This window comes from Peromyscus californicus, unplaced genomic scaffold, assembly GCF_007827085.1.
Source record: "Peromyscus californicus insignis strain IS unplaced genomic scaffold, ASM782708v3 Scaffold_4__1_contigs__length_199733344, whole genome shotgun sequence".
Lineage (NCBI taxonomy): Eukaryota > Metazoa > Chordata > Mammalia > Rodentia > Cricetidae > Peromyscus > Peromyscus californicus.
This window is the reverse complement of record NW_026294562.1, coordinates 63,996,438-64,012,223: the sequence shown is the minus strand read 5'-3', so window position 1 is coordinate 64,012,223 and position 15,786 is coordinate 63,996,438. Positions and strand designations below refer to the sequence as shown.

The 15,786-nt window shown below is 50.5% G+C and overlaps 1 protein-coding gene across 6 annotated transcripts in view; it reads left to right on the top strand.

Annotated features, from left to right (window-relative positions):
• The window catches only part of Lrrc27 (leucine rich repeat containing 27), a 32,006-nt gene extending 16,220 nt beyond the window's left edge, over window positions 1-15,786 (top strand). For 5 of the 6 annotated variants that reach the window (XM_052761041.1, XM_052761038.1, XM_052761039.1 and 2 more), the window contains 5 exons: window positions 1,211-1,357; window positions 3,589-3,682; window positions 10,327-10,445; window positions 11,663-11,786; window positions 15,439-15,786. In XM_052761041.1, coding sequence (XP_052617001.1) covers window positions 1,211-1,357; window positions 3,589-3,682; window positions 10,327-10,445; window positions 11,663-11,786; window positions 15,439-15,585 — 631 coding nt within the window. In that variant the 3' untranslated portion in view covers window positions 15,586-15,786. Of the gene's footprint in view, window positions 1-1,210; window positions 1,358-1,859; window positions 2,223-3,588; window positions 3,683-10,326; window positions 10,446-11,662; window positions 11,787-15,438 lie in introns of those variants that run through there. The other variant, XM_052761043.1, reaches the window with a different exon arrangement.

The window sequence follows — 15,786 nt, the reverse complement described above, 5'->3', positions numbered from 1 at the left end:
CAGGGAACAATCATGCGCTCTTGGGGATGGATGACAGAGTCTTGGAGCTGATAGTAGCCAGTGGTTTAAAACTCTAGCTGGGCATCTGGGAAGATATCCACAGGAGCTGGGGAGTCTGGAGATGACAGGCAGGGGCCTGCTTGGACTCTTTAGGTATACTCTGGTTTTGAACATTGTAAATGTTATTTGTGGGGGTGTGTACATGCATATGTATGGGTGTACTTGCCCGTGTGTGCACATATGGAGAGCAGGTGATGACTTCGGATGTCTCACTCTCCACCTTGATCTTTGAGACAGGGTCTCTCACTGAACCTGGAGCTTGCCATTTCTGTTAGTCTGTCTGGCCAACAAGCCCCTAGGATCCGTCTGTCTCTGCCCCCACCCCCACAGTGCTGGGGCAGCAGGTGTGCACCACTGCCCTCTCTACATGAGTTTCTACATGAGTGCCTGGGAGCCAAGCTCAGGTCTCCACGTTGTCCAGCGAGCACCTTACCCACTGAGCTGTCTGTGCACTTCCTGGACTCCAACATCTATCAAAACCTTAAAGCATTCACACAGGTGGCAGCCAAGAAGTTTTGGAGTTCTTGGACTCCTGCGCTGTAGCATGGGATCTTGGTGGCCTGAGGCTGCTGTCATGTTCTCAGTGCGAAGTCACAGGCAGAAAGCAATAGCATCTACCCTGCTGTTGAGAAGTCCTTTTCCTCTCTTACACTGACTGTGATGAATAATTATGATAACTTATTCCAGCAATCATGGCCACTCTCTAAAAGTACTTCATCAGTTTGTCTCTCTGTCAGACAGAGATACCAGGCCTCAGCCCTGGGAGACTGAAGTGACTTGAGAGCTTGGGGTATTCAGTGTGTGACCACACTCCCTCTGGTTCCCCTGATGACACTGTGCCGCCTCCTGGGAATGGTTTAACGATGTCCTTTCCTGTGGACTTCAGTCCAGTAGCTGGTGGACATCTGGAGGCAGCATCCTCAACTGACATGGATCAGTACTGATTGATGCTTTCCCTGGATTGCTATAGCTGGGACCAGTGACTGTTTTTTTATATCCAGGCCTGCTTTAAAGCTTTTCTGTTATTTATTGGGGAGGAGCAGGGGTCTTGATTTTGTTTAAATCTGCACATAGTCAGCATTGTATCTCCCACAGATGTGAGTGAACATCATAAAGTTACATTTCAGCTATAATCATTTTGTGATTTTAGAAAGAAGTCCACCTCCTTCAAAGGCATCTTTCCCAGCCTCCCTTCATCATACCCAAACACAGTTCATACAAAACGGCTGGAGAGCAATCATATGGCATCCCTCCGGGAGCTCCAAGGAGAGGAGACACTGCTGGAGCAGCGCAGGAGGTGTGCCTGGGATGGGATAGCATCGGGACTGGGGGCCCAGTAGCCAACTCTGCTGCTAGGATTTTGTCACCAGCCTCAGAAGAGGTCTGGTGGCTTCTGTTCTCCTGGCCAGGCTGGCTCACCTTCCCTCATTTGGAATCCTCACACATTTTGCATGGTCTGTAGTTTTCTGAAATGCCCAGGCTCTTTTCAGAGACTTTTCCTTGGATTTGCACAGCGGTAGTTAATGGGCACCTTTTGGGCAGTTTCCTGTCCCCTGCCTGCATTTGCAAGTGCCTTGGGCTTTTTTGTGCGGGCCCCACCTACCCACCCAAGTGCCTTTCTCCTCCCCTGACCATCTCTAGGGCCCGTCATCATATCTAAGGAGTGTTGCCAGACATGACTGGTCGCCTGTGAGCTTCTCTCATGTTGGTGGCACAATGGCACAATCCCCACCCTTGGTTTCATGTGGCCAGCTTGTCACCTATCCCATTCTCAACAGCTATTCTCCTCTGCCCTACAGCTCCACTGACAACCCAGCTGTGTCCTGTTACGGGCCCCCTGCAGCCAGCCAGTATGGACCACATCCACAGTGCCACAGGGCCCCAAGCTTCATGGTTGGGTTTGGCCAGTGGGGGATCCCAGTGGACATGTGCGGTGTGGTGAAAGCAAGGGTAGACTCTGTATGCCCATAGCCTCTGTGAGCTCCCTAGCCATATCCCTCGTGACGCCTTTGACTTCACCTTCTCTCCCATTTAGTTTTCCTTACTGTTCCTTCCCTGTCCTGTCAGGATCTGGGATCCTGGCCACATCAGGTTCAGATATCTGAAGCCTCCCACTCCTTCCCTCTGAAGCCTGGCTATAAATAAACCTTCTGAGGCCACAATCAGGAATTCTGCCTCTGTTTGTCTGGGCCCTAATGGGGACAGACTGCTCACAAGCAGCGTCTGTGGTGGTCCATGGCCAGAATCATACCAGACACCCTGTAGTTGGTTGTCTTCTTCCATAGTGGGTCATTCACCTTTGTTGGGAACATGCCTTGTATACAAATAACCAGTGAATTATCTCCATTGTCCTGCCTCTGTGTTGTGGTCCCTTGCTGAGCAGCTATGGGGCTCTCACTTGCCCAATTAGGAGCTTCCTGAAGGGTGAGCAGATCCCTTCTGCTCCTTGTGATGGAGAGGAGGCAGAGGAAATGGAATCCCTTGTTTAGAAGCTAAGTGGAATATTTAGAGCATGTCTGAACACTGGGGGCTGGGGACTTGGACCTTCCAGGTGGGTGGCAGGACACAGCTTCACCTGGGAGGAGGTATAGGGGAGGAACCCAGCTCTCTACCCCATGTTGGAACCCAGGGAGCGCTGGCACCTAGACAGGGAATAAATAGTTCAGGAGGGAAAAGAGGGATGGGGAGGCCCAGGCCAAGGCAAGATAAGCATGAACCAGTGCACAGATGTCTCTGAGGAGGGCAAGAAGAGGCTGATCTGGAACAGGATTTGAGGCGCCAGCCACTGGAGCTGATGGCTAGAGTTGGTTCCAACAGGCAGGTGGACTTGGGACAGCAGAGGTGGCCTTCATGTAGCAAGGTCTCATTGCATCCCTACCACTCTGGCCATTGTGAACACTCCATCCCTAGAGTCTCGCTTGGCCCCTGGGTTTGAGTGAGATGGAAGACACACATTATTTAAAGAGAAAGACCAGTCAGTATCTTGTGAGAAGCTGCCATGACCCTGAGCAGGGTCTGCAGCCTGTGATGCAGTGCTTGCAGCCTAGCTGGTTCCTCCCTGGCCAGGAGGACTTGAAGAACCGGCTGCCACAGCAGGGTATCAGCCTGCAGCAGGAAGTGCACCCTGCACCCGGGGGGGTCTCAGTTGGAACCTGCCTACCCCTGTCTCTGCTCAAAGTGACTGGAAGAAGCTCAGCTGAAGGGAAGGGAAGGGAAGGGAAAGGAGGGGAGGGGAGGGAAGGGGAGGGGAAGGGAAGGGGGAGAGGAGAGGAGAAGGGAGGGGGAGGGGAGAGGAGGGAAGGAAGAAAGGAAAGGAAGGGAAGGGAAGGGACGGGAAGAAGGGGAGGGGAAGGGAGGAAAGGGAAGGGAGAAGGGAGGAAAGGAAGGCACTACCAGCCTCTCACTGACTCTCTAGGGACAGGTCGATGGGAGAAGGCGTGTGAATCTGAAATGACAGCAGATCTCACGAGCTCTGCTTGAAGTAACCGTACAGCTTGTGACTTTAATGTGACCATGCTTCTTCTCCAGAGACAAGAGAGCTCTGCAGGAGTGGAGAGAGCAGACCCAGCTGATGAGGAGCAGGAGGGAGGTCAATAAATTCCAGCCTCCACATAGGAACATGGTACGTGACAGGACAGGTGGCTCTGGCCTCGTGTGTGAGCACGGTGGGGCTCACACACAGTGTCTGGGCCATGACCAGGCAGGACCTGGCCTTTGAGGCTGCCCTCTGCCCACTGACTATTGGTTCCAACTGAAGGACTCGATGTTCCGAGAGGAGAGAGGAAGGACTAGGGAGAGATCCAACACCACTAGGTTGAGATATGACTGCAGGTATCATCCTGTGAACACTGCACTCTGACGCCAGTCACCGTGGGACCTAAAGAGCAGTAACCTTGCAAACTGTCCCTAACCCCAGGGTCTCCCTCAGGCTGTGTTTCACAGAATGTCTGTGCGGCACCCCTTCTGAATCCCTTCCAGTGTGCTTGCAGACAGACCCTGGTCCAGTAGGGCACAGGGAGCTGGCTTCTCCTCCAGAATGTGCCTGGCATCCTCTGTACTTGGGTCCAGGCTGGCAGGGTGCTTCTTTAATCCCAGCACTTGGGAGGCAGAGGCAGGTGGATCTCTGTAGAGTTCGAAGCCAACCTAGTCCACGAAGTGAGTTCAAGGACAGCTAGAGAGAGCTACACAGAGAAACCCTGTGGGGGGAGAGAGAGAGAGAGAGAGAGAGAGAGAGAGAGAGAGAGAGAGAGAGGAGAGAGCAAAGTTCCTTGTGTCAAGCAAGTCATTGGTTAAGTCAATAGCTGAAGAAGGTCCCAAGGTTTTGCACAGTCTGTTCTGACTAAGCTATGCTGGCCTGTAGTGAGGCCAGTGTGCACAGTTAAAATCTTCTTTAAAACCAACCAACAAACAAATACCCCTAATTTTAGAGTTTAAAGTTCCGATATCAATGTAGAGTTCCGTACATCCCTTCTTCCATTCCTCTGATGCTGATATCTTTCCAGACCACAGAGCAGTACTCAGAATAGGCTTGCCTGCTGCTGCAATATGAAGACCCAAAGGAAACCTGCCCCTCACAAGCTTCTCCAGCAGGGTCCTCTTGTCACCTAGCATTCATGTTCCCTGCTGTGCTCTGGCTGGGTGGCTCTGTCGCTATGTCCTTCTTGACCTGATGTCTTGGGATAGTGCTGAACGTGATTTTTGTCAGCTGTATCTCCGTCTGATTTCACTTCCTAGGGCTTAGGTAGAGCTATGTATTAGGGGCAAGGATACCACAAAGCACTGTTGTCTCTTTCTCTGATCAGCTTGCCATGGGTTCATAGTGTACCCAGCTCTGGTTGTTTGAATTACAAAAGCCTCCACGGGCTCATATGTTTCCATGCTTGTCCACAGTTGGTGGAACTGTTTGGGAAGAATTAGGATACGTGGCCTTGTTGGAGGAGGTGTCACCAAGGCTGTGCTTTGAGGTTTCAAAAGCTCACACCACTCCCAGTTAGCTCTCTTCTGCTCTATGGTTGTCTCAGCATGTAAGCTCCCAGCCACTGCTCCAGTGCCATGCCTGCCTGCCTACCTGCCTGCTGCCATGTTCCCCACCATGATGGCCATGAACTAACCCACTGAAACTGTAAGCCAGCACCAAATAAACTCTTCCTTTTATAAGTTGCCTTGGTCAGGGTGTCCCTTCACAGTAATAGAAAAGTAAGACGACACCAGGCTTGATCCCTTTCAGGGTAGTATGTCTGTCCCCTGCAGTCACGCTGACCTCTCCTCCATGGCTGATCCAGGCCTTGAGATTCTTACTGATTCCTACCAGGACCTTTCCTCACCAAATCTGCAGTAGGGCCATGCTGGCAGTGGGTCGTGTCCCTTTGTCGCTGAGTTCTGGTGCAACTTGTCTAAAGCAGAGACCATTGCTGCTGTCTTTGCAGGACCCATGGTCACTGATGTCTGGTGGGGCTCATCTGCAGTAAGGCTGGTGGCTGATGGCCAGCTATGGTTCTGTCACTGGGTTCTTTTACCACCTAACATTCCCCAGGCTGCCACTGTTCATCCTACTCAAAAGAAAGAAAGAAACGGCTGGGCGGTAGTGGTACACACCTTTAATCCCAGCACTGGGAGGCAGAGCCAGGCGAATCTCTGTGAGTTCGAGGCCAGCCTGGTCTCCAAAGCGAGTTCCAGGAAAGGCACAAAGCTAAGCTACACAGAGAAACCCTGTCTCGAAACCCCCCCAAAAAAAAAAAAGAAAGAAAGAAAGAAAGAAAGAAAGAAAGAAAGAAAGAAAGAAAGAAAGAAAGAAAGAGAGAAAGAAAGAAAGAAAGAAGAAAGAAGCCATGGAAATGTTTGCTATAGTAGAATGTCCCAAGAGAGTGACAGAAAGTAGAGGGTGGGGCTTTCAAGGTCTGGTACAGGTAGGGTCCCTGGGTGATTTGAGTTCCCTCCCTGCTCATGGTCAGCAGAGACACAGCTCTGCCACCTGTGTGCTACTACTCAATCTCTGGACAGAGGGGTGGCCACCTCCTGGGATGGAAATGCAAGAGATTTGGGTGCCTCCAGCCCAAATAGGACCCGTTAGCTCCCGTCACATGCACTACTTAGCCAAGAACTCTCAAGAGTAGTTCCTTAAAGTCATCCTGGACCCTGAAACAGAATCTTCCTAAATGATGTAGTCAGGCCCACAGAGGCTTTCAGGGAAAGCATGGTGAAAGCTCGCCTTTGTCACTGTGTTCATCCTGGAGGCCGCTCTGTTCTGATCCAACATGGTAATGCCTTCTGCATGTGTGTGATGTCAGAAAGGGCTGTGTGTGCCTGATTCATTTAAAACTGTGTTGTACTATGCAAAGTGTTCACTTTTGTGTCCATCTTGTTTTCTGTGTTCCCAGTTTTTTCATATGTATAAAAAACTAAAAATATTTCTATCAGCCAGCAGGTGGTGGTGGCACATGCCTTTAATCCCAGCACTGGGGAGGCCAGCCTGGTCTACAGAGCAAGTTCCAGGACAGCCAGGGCTACACAGGTCCCTTGTCTCAAAAACAAAAAGCAAAAACAAAGAAAGAAAGCAAAGAGGTCTGGGAAGAATACTCAGTGGTCAAGAACACTTGCTGCTCTTACAGGGGACCTGGGTTCAGTACCCAGTACTCACATGGAAGCTCACAATGGTCTGTTACTCCAGTTCCAAGGAATCCAGTGACCTCTTCTAGTTCCCTTGGGTACTAGGCATACACATGGCACACATACATACATGCAGGCAAAGAATTCAGTGCACATAAAATAAAAATAAATCTTTCTAAAATATTTTAAAAGAAAGCAAAGATTAAAAGAGAATTGGACAGAGGATGTGACAAGCAGTTCACAAGAGAGAATCCGAATGACTAGAAATCAGTTTGGTATGCACTGCCCCACCTGTCCAGCTGAGGACCCTGCATTATGAACAGTCTGTGAGCACAGCCCCCAGCAGCCTCCTGGAAAATCCTCTTAATAATGGGGCAGGCAGACTGAGGATGTCACTCAGTTGATGAGTGCTTTCCTGGCATGTATAAAGCCCTGCGTAAGGGCCCCAGCACCACAAACTGGGCATGATATTGGGAGGTGGAAACAGGAGAATCAGCTATGGATTGAGTTTGAAGCCGGGCTGGGCCACGTGATGCCTTGTGTCAGAAAAAAAAAAATCAACTAGTGTTCTTTGGATACTTTGGAGAGTTCGTTTTTCAGAGATGACAGCAATCTGATTGGAAGCCTGTAAACAAAGATGTTTAGTTGTGTATTTTGTCATCTGCACAGACAAACGTACAGTAGGGACTCACTCAGTAGATGGTATGTTCCTGTGCCAGCCTAGGGGAAGTTCTCAGCCTGTACAGGCCCCTGCGTTTGGGCTGGAGATCGCTAGAGGGTGCCAGGGTGCTGTGCATGGCTGGAAGCTTCTGGGCGGAGCTGATGCTCCAGCCTGGAGCACTGTGTGCCAAGCCCTGGTAGTTAGCACGTGGGGTAAGGAACTGCCTTTGCAGAGCCCACTTGCCTTGCCTGTGCTTCCTGTGACCCTTATGTGTGCAGGTCATATCCCATATCCCAGCAGGCGCTGACTGCTAAGAGATTCTGAGATTGGACACTGGGTGGGACTCCAGGTATACTGCCCTATTCAGAAAAGGCTTACATTTCTCTTCTCCATGTTGTTTTGAAGCAAACAGCCTTGCCTATGACCTTTGAGCCCTTTTTTCTGGGCCTCCATAGCAATTGCATGTTTGACACTCTCTTGTAAAGCTGGTGAGAACCTCCCCCAGCCACCAACACTTTCTTTGCCTAAAGGTTTGCCCAGTTTCCGAGTATTTATATTATTTTTGTTATTAGAGAATTGGGGTATTTGGATGAATTTTTCTTGCCTGTGTTTTTCTGTAATAGTAAATTACAGATTTACTATTTGTATAGATGAACTCCCCCCATCCCTGCTCCCCAAATGCCTGCCTTTAGTTCTTAAAACAAGTAATGTCTGACTCTAATGAGGAAAAAGAGAAACCACCTCGATTTAGCATCATGCATTTCTTTCTGTTGGAATTTCTTTGGAAGACTTTTGACCTCCTGTGTGCAGCAGCTGTCACAGATAGCAAGCATGTGGTATTCCACCATGTCCCAGCCCTGTGCATTTCCTGGGTGGGGGTGGCTGTAAAAAAAAAAAAAGGGTGTGGTGGCTCCTGTTCCCTAACTGTATCTTCCTGGGTTCTGAGCCTTCCAGGGCGCCAGGAATGCTGGGTTTGAACTGCACATGGGGGCAGATAAGACCCCAGCCTTGGAAATCTTCTGCTGAGAAGGGAAGATGCAGATCTGATAGGGAGGCATAATCTGGCTGAGCTCAAAGTCCACCCTTGCAGGCAGATAGCACACAGCAGGAACCCTGGGCAGGAGGCTCATCCCCTCCCCAGGCCTCACACTTCCACTCAGTCTCACTCTGTTTAGTCAGCCTTGGAGTCTGACAGCCCTGCCTCCCCCAACAGGCACGCACGCACACACGCACGTACCCTGCACATTGCAGACATGCACACACACTCCTCCCCCAACAGGCACGCACGCACGCACGCACGCACACACGGACCCTGCACATTGTACACAGATGCACACACACTTAAGCTCCCAAATGTGGGGCTCTGTTAGTTCCCCACCTCATCCCCCGGAGGCAGCAGTGAGCAGCGCTGGTCACGTGGTCTTTGTTGCCCTTCCCAACATGTCCTGTGCAGGCATATCTGCTTGTTGGAGCCACAGAAACAGCTCCAGATGCCATCTGATGGCTCTGCCGAAAGCTGGCCACTACAGCAAAGGCCTGGGAGTAAGACAGAAATGTCTCTAGTTTCAACTTCTGTTTCTGCAATTACTAGGATGAAATTCCCTTACCTCTAGTATTAAGAGGGGAAAGGCCAGCTCAGGTTCTGAAGGAGCCAGGATTAGGACTGAGCCTTAGCTTGGCTCTTAAGACTGAGCAGAGCAGGAAAGGCACAGAGGGACAAGGTGGCCATGGGGAGTGGGAATCAGACAGGAGATCTCCAGTCATAGCCAGAGGAGACTTGGAAGACTAGCCTGGAGCTGGTGTGTCTGTGACATAGAGGCCCTGGAGGAAGGCCACAGCAGTCAGGAGACAGGGTGACCCAGGCTATAGGGCAGAAGGCAGGGCTGCTGGGAAGAGAGGCTATGTCTACATGAGCCACAGTGAGTAAGGAAGGCCAAATGGGGTATGAGTGGCCATCAATCTGAGTGACATTATGCTGTCCAGAAATAAGGAGTGTGCCTGGGATGCTGTGAGGAGCAAGCTGTGTTTCCATGACTCCAGGTAGCCCATTAACATTACAAAGGGCACATAAGTTTCTGCTTTGCGCTGAGCCCTTCTCCCCATGCTCTGTTCCTACAATTTAGTGAAATCTGAGATGGGAACCTCTGTGGCAGTATGGTAGAAGGGCTGTGGGATGTCCTGGAAACACACTGAGATTACTCTGACCTGTGGAAAGATCTAGTACTACTTGGCCTTGAGGGCTGTGGAGTGCAGGGGGCTGGGGTACCAATGGCACATCTAGGCATGTCCTGGTGTCCTTCAGGATGCAATTTCTTTATGGGGGGTGGGGGTGGGGACTGAGTCATTTACAGGTTTGTCACCTGTCCTACTCACGATGTCTAGATCTATGGCCAGCAGCTCTGTCCTGCAGGCTGGCCACGTTCAAGGTCTGGACTTTGTATACTTGGTCTGTATTAGCACTTATGTACGAGCTTGAAACTTTGTGACTTAACACTAATTTGGGTCCTGTTACAATAACGTGTTTTCTGTCATGTGACAGAGTCTCAGGATATCTATCCTAGGTCAACTGTAGCAATCTTGAGCACACCCAGGGTCCCTTGCTCTGTACTGCCTCCACTCCAGCTTAGTTTGTTGGGGCATTTGAGAGATGTCTGAACCAAGGACCAAGATGGGAGTGACTGTTAGTTAAGTCATAGGATGGGATGCCTATTAAGAATGCCCCCACCAGGCAGCAGTGGCACATGCCTTTAATCCCTGCACTCGGGAGGCAGAGGCAGGGAGATCTTTTTGAGTTTGAAGCTAGCCTGGTCTACAAAGAGTTCCAGGACAGCCTGGGCTATACAGAGAAAACCTGTCTCAGAAACCAAAACAACGAAAAGAATGTCCCCTCTGGGTGGCCTAGCAGGGTGAAGGGCAAGCTCACGAGCTGGGCAAGTGGGCCTGTGGGGAAGAGCAGCCTTTTCATGCATTGCTGGAAATACCTTGTTGCATTTTTCTAGATGGCATCAAAGATTCCCTTTGCCACAGATCTGCTAGAGCATGGGAAAACGCCAGTGAACCCATTCGGGAAAGCGAAGCACAGCAAAGAGAGGCCAGCACAAAGCAGTGCAGAAATGAGGTGGGTGACAGTTCTGCCTTCCGGGACCCCCAGCTCAGTGCCACAGGCTGCCCGAGGCATGTGTCAAGGGCCACTGACTGTCCAGCCTTGTGGGAGCACTCAGTATAGTGGATGATCTGGAAAGACCCGGTCCCCACCCTTGGCGTTCCATTACCCTGCCAGATGACCATCGGGACTCAGAAGACGCCCACTACAAGGGTGCAGCTGCAGGCCCCACCAGCCCCACCCTGCCCTGGTTGGTCCGGTGTCTGAGCACTTGTCTTGCCCTCAGCCCTGTCTTTTCAGCTCTTAGGACTACATCTAGCTTTCCCTTCGTGGTGTTCTGGGCATGGCTTCTGCCAAAAGATTCCATGAAAGAAAGGCAGGCGAACACATGAAAAGACCAGTTCATGGTACCTTAGAATTTGACAGAGTCTCTGACTAAGGAGTCACAGGATTGCTAATGGGGATGGTAGTGTGGCAATTGTCCTAAGAGCTTAGGCTAGCTGGCAGACCCATCTGGAGCTCAGGAGAGCATTGGGTAAGCTAGGTGTCAACAATGGACCAATGGGAGATGGGAGATCTCTGAACCAAGCCACTGGGACATTGTAGAAGCGGTACAGGGTCCAGGGCAGAGAACTGTGGGGGTGTGGGGGGAGGGGGGATCCTGGCATTTAGCCAGAGGTTCCTGGCCTCTTTCTGCCATTCTAAATCATTGTATTTACTGTTCACAAATAGCAACCTTGGAGTCTCAGCCCAATGTTAACAGAGATAGAGATATATTTAAAAAACTCTCAGGTCCATGAGATATTCTGCTCTGTCTAAAGGTTCAGTAAGACTGTTTTACCTATGAAAAGGAATACTGTTCTCCACATGCATAAAACAGGCTCTTAAAAATAGGCACAGCCTCATATCTTCTGTAACTGAAGTTAGAGATGGTTGTTAGCTACCATGGGGTTGCTGGGAACCAAACCTAGTTCCTGTGTAAGCTCCACGGGGTTCTTAACCTCTAAGCCATCTCCCCAGTCCCAACTTGAGGGTGTTTGAGCACAGTGGCCCTGTGGGTAAAGATGTTGCCTCAAGCCCAGCGTCTCTAGAGGGAGGCAGGGAAGCCATGCCATTGACACCTGGTGCCTCAGATGGCTCCTGGGCTGCAGGGGAAAAGGTACTTTCTCTATGGTTGGAATGAGGATGCTAACCTAAGGCCAGCATCCAAGCAGCCAGTGTCTGTGTCCCAGTGCCTCGCCACTAGCAGAGCTGGAGGAGAAGATAAGGCGTCACACGCAGCAGATCCGGACTCGCAACTTTCTGGGTACCAACCCACTGCAAGACATGAAGATGGCCAGCCAGGACCTGGAAACTGTGAGTATCTGTTGCCCTACTTGGGAATGCCTCACTAATGGAAGAGAATTCTTTATATAACTGCCGAGCAGGTACCCTCCCAAAATGTGGGTTGCCTGCCATGTATGTATTAGGAGACTCCAGAAAATATCCTGGCCACATTGTCAGCCCTCAGCTGCACTAGACCTAATGGAATGAGCATGATAGCTTAGGGTCCCTGAGGACGGTACCAGTCCATTCCACAAGTCTGTGTAGTCTTTGCTTAAGGCTTCACACCCGGAGAGCAAGCTGAAGCCCTGTTTGGGCTGAAATGGAGCTACTTAGAGAGAGCTCATTGCTGTTGCCTGAGAAGAAAACAGTGTGCCGGATCCATGGGGATCTGAATGACCACACCCCTGAGCTCCTGAACAGCAAATTGTGCCCCTAAACCCTTCCCAGACTCTTGCAGTCTAACCATGTTCCCACCTAGTGACTAATACCACCAGCCCCTACCTTGTGCCTCAATGTCCCTGCTTGTGAGAGGATCACAGAGTAGAGGCCCTTCCTGCCCTGATAGGAAACTAATAGAAGGAAAAAGTGGTTTTGAGACAGTGGCACCTGGATGCCTGTGACCCCACCATGGTTAATCTGTCACTGACTCAAGACCAGGCTTTCTCCACAGCCTGTCTGCAGCTCCGTCTCTGTTCTGTCCAGATGGACAAAGTAAACACAAACCCACCGTGAACCTTCCACGTCAGCATACCACATGTGCACCCAGATTAATCGTCACCCACCACAGCAGGAAGAAACAAAATGGGTGCTGCCCTTCTAGACAGGGAAAGGAGGCAAGACAGCTTTGAGGTGAAAGTCGTGGATGCCCCGGAACAGTTGCAGGGAGTCTAAGGCACTGGGCTCTGGCCTGCCAGAGATGCCACACCCCCTGGCTTTCAGTCACTGTTACCTGACCTTTGGCATAATGGCTGAGCCTGTATCCTAATACATACTGAGGCCAGCAAAGTTTTGTAAGAAGAAAGTCCCTGAGGTATAGTATTAAGAGCCTGCTGAGGGAGAGAAAACACCACCAGTTATGAGATCCATTCTACAGAACCCTAAAACACAAGAATGCAAACCCAGACCAAACCCCAGCATGGATTTTGTACCAAGTCCCCACTCTTTGCAGAGAGGCTATTGACAAATGACAGGTGTGTGAGGACGCCCTAGGGGTCTGCCCCCAGGTGGTAGTCAATTAACTACGCTTCAGGGAGCCACACATCCAGAACATTTGGGCAGCACAGATTGGTCTTAATGAGGTTTTTTGGGGGGGAGCGGGGTGGGGGGGGGCACAAAGTCAGGTGGGTAGGGAGGAGGTGTGGATCTGGGAAGGGTTGGAAGAGGGGGGTAAATACAATTAAAACATGATGGACAAAATTCTCAAAGAACTAATAAAATGTTTTTTTAAAAAGGATGCAAACCGCCGGGTGGTGGTGGTGCATGCCTTTAATCCCAGCACTCGGGAGGCAGAGCCAGGCAGATCTCTGTGAGTTCAAGGCCAGCCTGGTCTACAGCCTGGGCTAGACTGAGATCCAGGACAGGCTCCAAAGCTACACAGAGAAACCCTGTCTGAAAAACCACAAAAAAAAAAAAAAAAAAAAAAAAAAAAAAAAAAGTGCACAGTAGAGCTGGAGTACTTGCTGCTCTTCCAGAGGATCTGAGTTCAGTTTCCAGCACCCACAGAGTGGCTTGCAACCATCTGTAACTTTAATTCCAGGGGAACTAGTGTAACCTCTGACCTCCATGGCACCAGGCACTTATGTGGTGCACATACATATATGCAGGCAAAACACTCATCCACATAAAGCAAATACATTTAAAAAATTAGAAGAAGAGGGGGAGGAGGGAAGGGAGGGAGGGAGGGAGGGAGGGAGGGAGGGAGGGAGGGAGGGAGGGAGGAGAAGCATGAAGTACTTGATAGCATTAACCCCGGTCATTGGTGGAAACAACTGCTGTTAGGAACCAGGACAAGTGCCTGGAGGTGAAATCAAGTAAATCCCTCAGGAAGCAGAATGGAAAGGAAGGTGGACAACAGAACTGAAACAAAATTTTAAGACAGCAACAACTAGCAGATCGATCTGAGAGGTTCAACATGTGCTAGCATATTTCAGGGGGTGTCAGAGTAAGTGAGAGGAACATTTAGAAAGAAAGAAAGAAAGAAAGAAAGAAAGAAAGAAAGAAAGAAAGAAAGAAAGAAAGAAAGAAAGAAAGAAAGAAAGAAAGAAAGAAAGAAAGAAAGAAAGAAAGAAAAAAATCAGCTTTCCTAGCATTCATGAAACCCTGGGTTTGGTCCGTAGCACAGGGGACTTGGCGGCACATGCTTACAATTCCAGCACTTAGGAGCAGAGGGAGGAGGGTTAGGAGCCCCAAGGCTGCATAGTGAGGCTCAAGCCAGAGGGGGGCTACACAAGAGTCTGCTGGAAAGAAAAGAAAGTACAATTAGAGAAAGGGTTCCGATGGTCCACATGTCAGTAGCTTGATGTCCTGGCCAAGGACTAGACAATCCCATTGTTACATGGATCGTGGAGGTTGAGGCCGGAGCAGCATAAATTCCACTGTAGACAATCCTTTGAAAATGTTGCTTCCCGCCCAGCCTCTCTAGGGGTTGTGGAATGAATTCTGCCTGAAGGGAGTTGTCTGGGAGGGGTAAGCAGAGCAAGGGGGAAAAAATGCCCCAGGCTGCTTGCCAGGGATCCAGAGACTCTGGCCAGAAGTTCCTCTCAGGAGACAGGTTTGTCCAGGGGAAGAGACTAGGGAGGGATGTCCCATTCAGGAACACTGAATGACGGGCACAAAAGAAACAGCACTGGTCTAAGAAGAGGCCCCACGAGGCAAAGCTGTAGATAGTGGGCACTAACAGGGCCAACAGCAAACAGTGCTGACTGGTGTGGTGTGGGCCTGAGAATGGTCACACCCACAGCCTGGCTGACGCTTCTCTGGGAAAACTGTCCCTCAGGGCTAGTCCAAGATGGCGCGGCTGGGCTTGAGGAGACAAGCAGAAGGGGTGGAGGGATGAGCTAAGGTCTCCACCCAAGGATCAGGCAGCTATCCACCTCAGACAGAGAGACACTGGGCAGGCAGAGGTGAGAAGAGCTTGTAACACTGGTAACACTGCCCACCTGTGACCACCAGTGGCCTCAGGTTTCCCCCTTCCTGACCGGCAGATGGGCTGGGGAATGTGGGACTCAAAGCACACACCTGATTCCCAGCTGGGCAGTGTCCTTCCTTGGCCCTCTCTGTCTGGCTGGCTCTGTTCTTGAGCAGTTAGAAATCTTGGCTGGATTGTGTTTAGGGGGATATCCCACCACAAGCCCCAAGGGCATGTATGGCACCAGCCCCAGGATTCTCTCTCTCCTTATTCGTACTGCTGCCAGCACAGCAGTCTTGAGGGGATGCTGTGGGGACACCATGGCACGTGGCCCACAAGGTTAACTCGGTGGAAGCATCCACAGGTACAAGAGCTGTCAGGGGTCCAGGTGGTGTGGCCCCTCCGCAACACTGAGGAGACAACACTAAGACGCAGTCTGTGGGTGCTTGGGGAAAAGGCAGCCTGAGTGCTCCTGCACATACTCCAATATACACCAACATGGGGGTTCATTTGTCCTGCCTGTCTAACTTACATCTCCTCTTCTCCTCCTCAAAGGCCAAGAAACTTCACGAGGAATTAAGGAAACTGAAACTAGAGATGACCTTGAACAAAGAACATCCATTTGCAACTTTCCCTGGAAACCTTTCGCTTCACCCACCAGCATCACAGCCTCAAAATATATTTTTTAACACAAAATACTAAGAAAGTGGTGTTGTCAACAGGGATGACAAGTACCTCCCGCAGTGAGGAGCTGCTGTCCCCTATGTGGTGTGGGGATTGGCAGGAGGGCGACTAGTGGGGTCTTCAGCTGCTCCACAGGCTGCGGCCTCTGATAAGCCTGATTCCTTTCAGAGACTGTAGGTTTAACTGCATTAAAAGGAAGAATGCTGTAAGCAAGCCTAA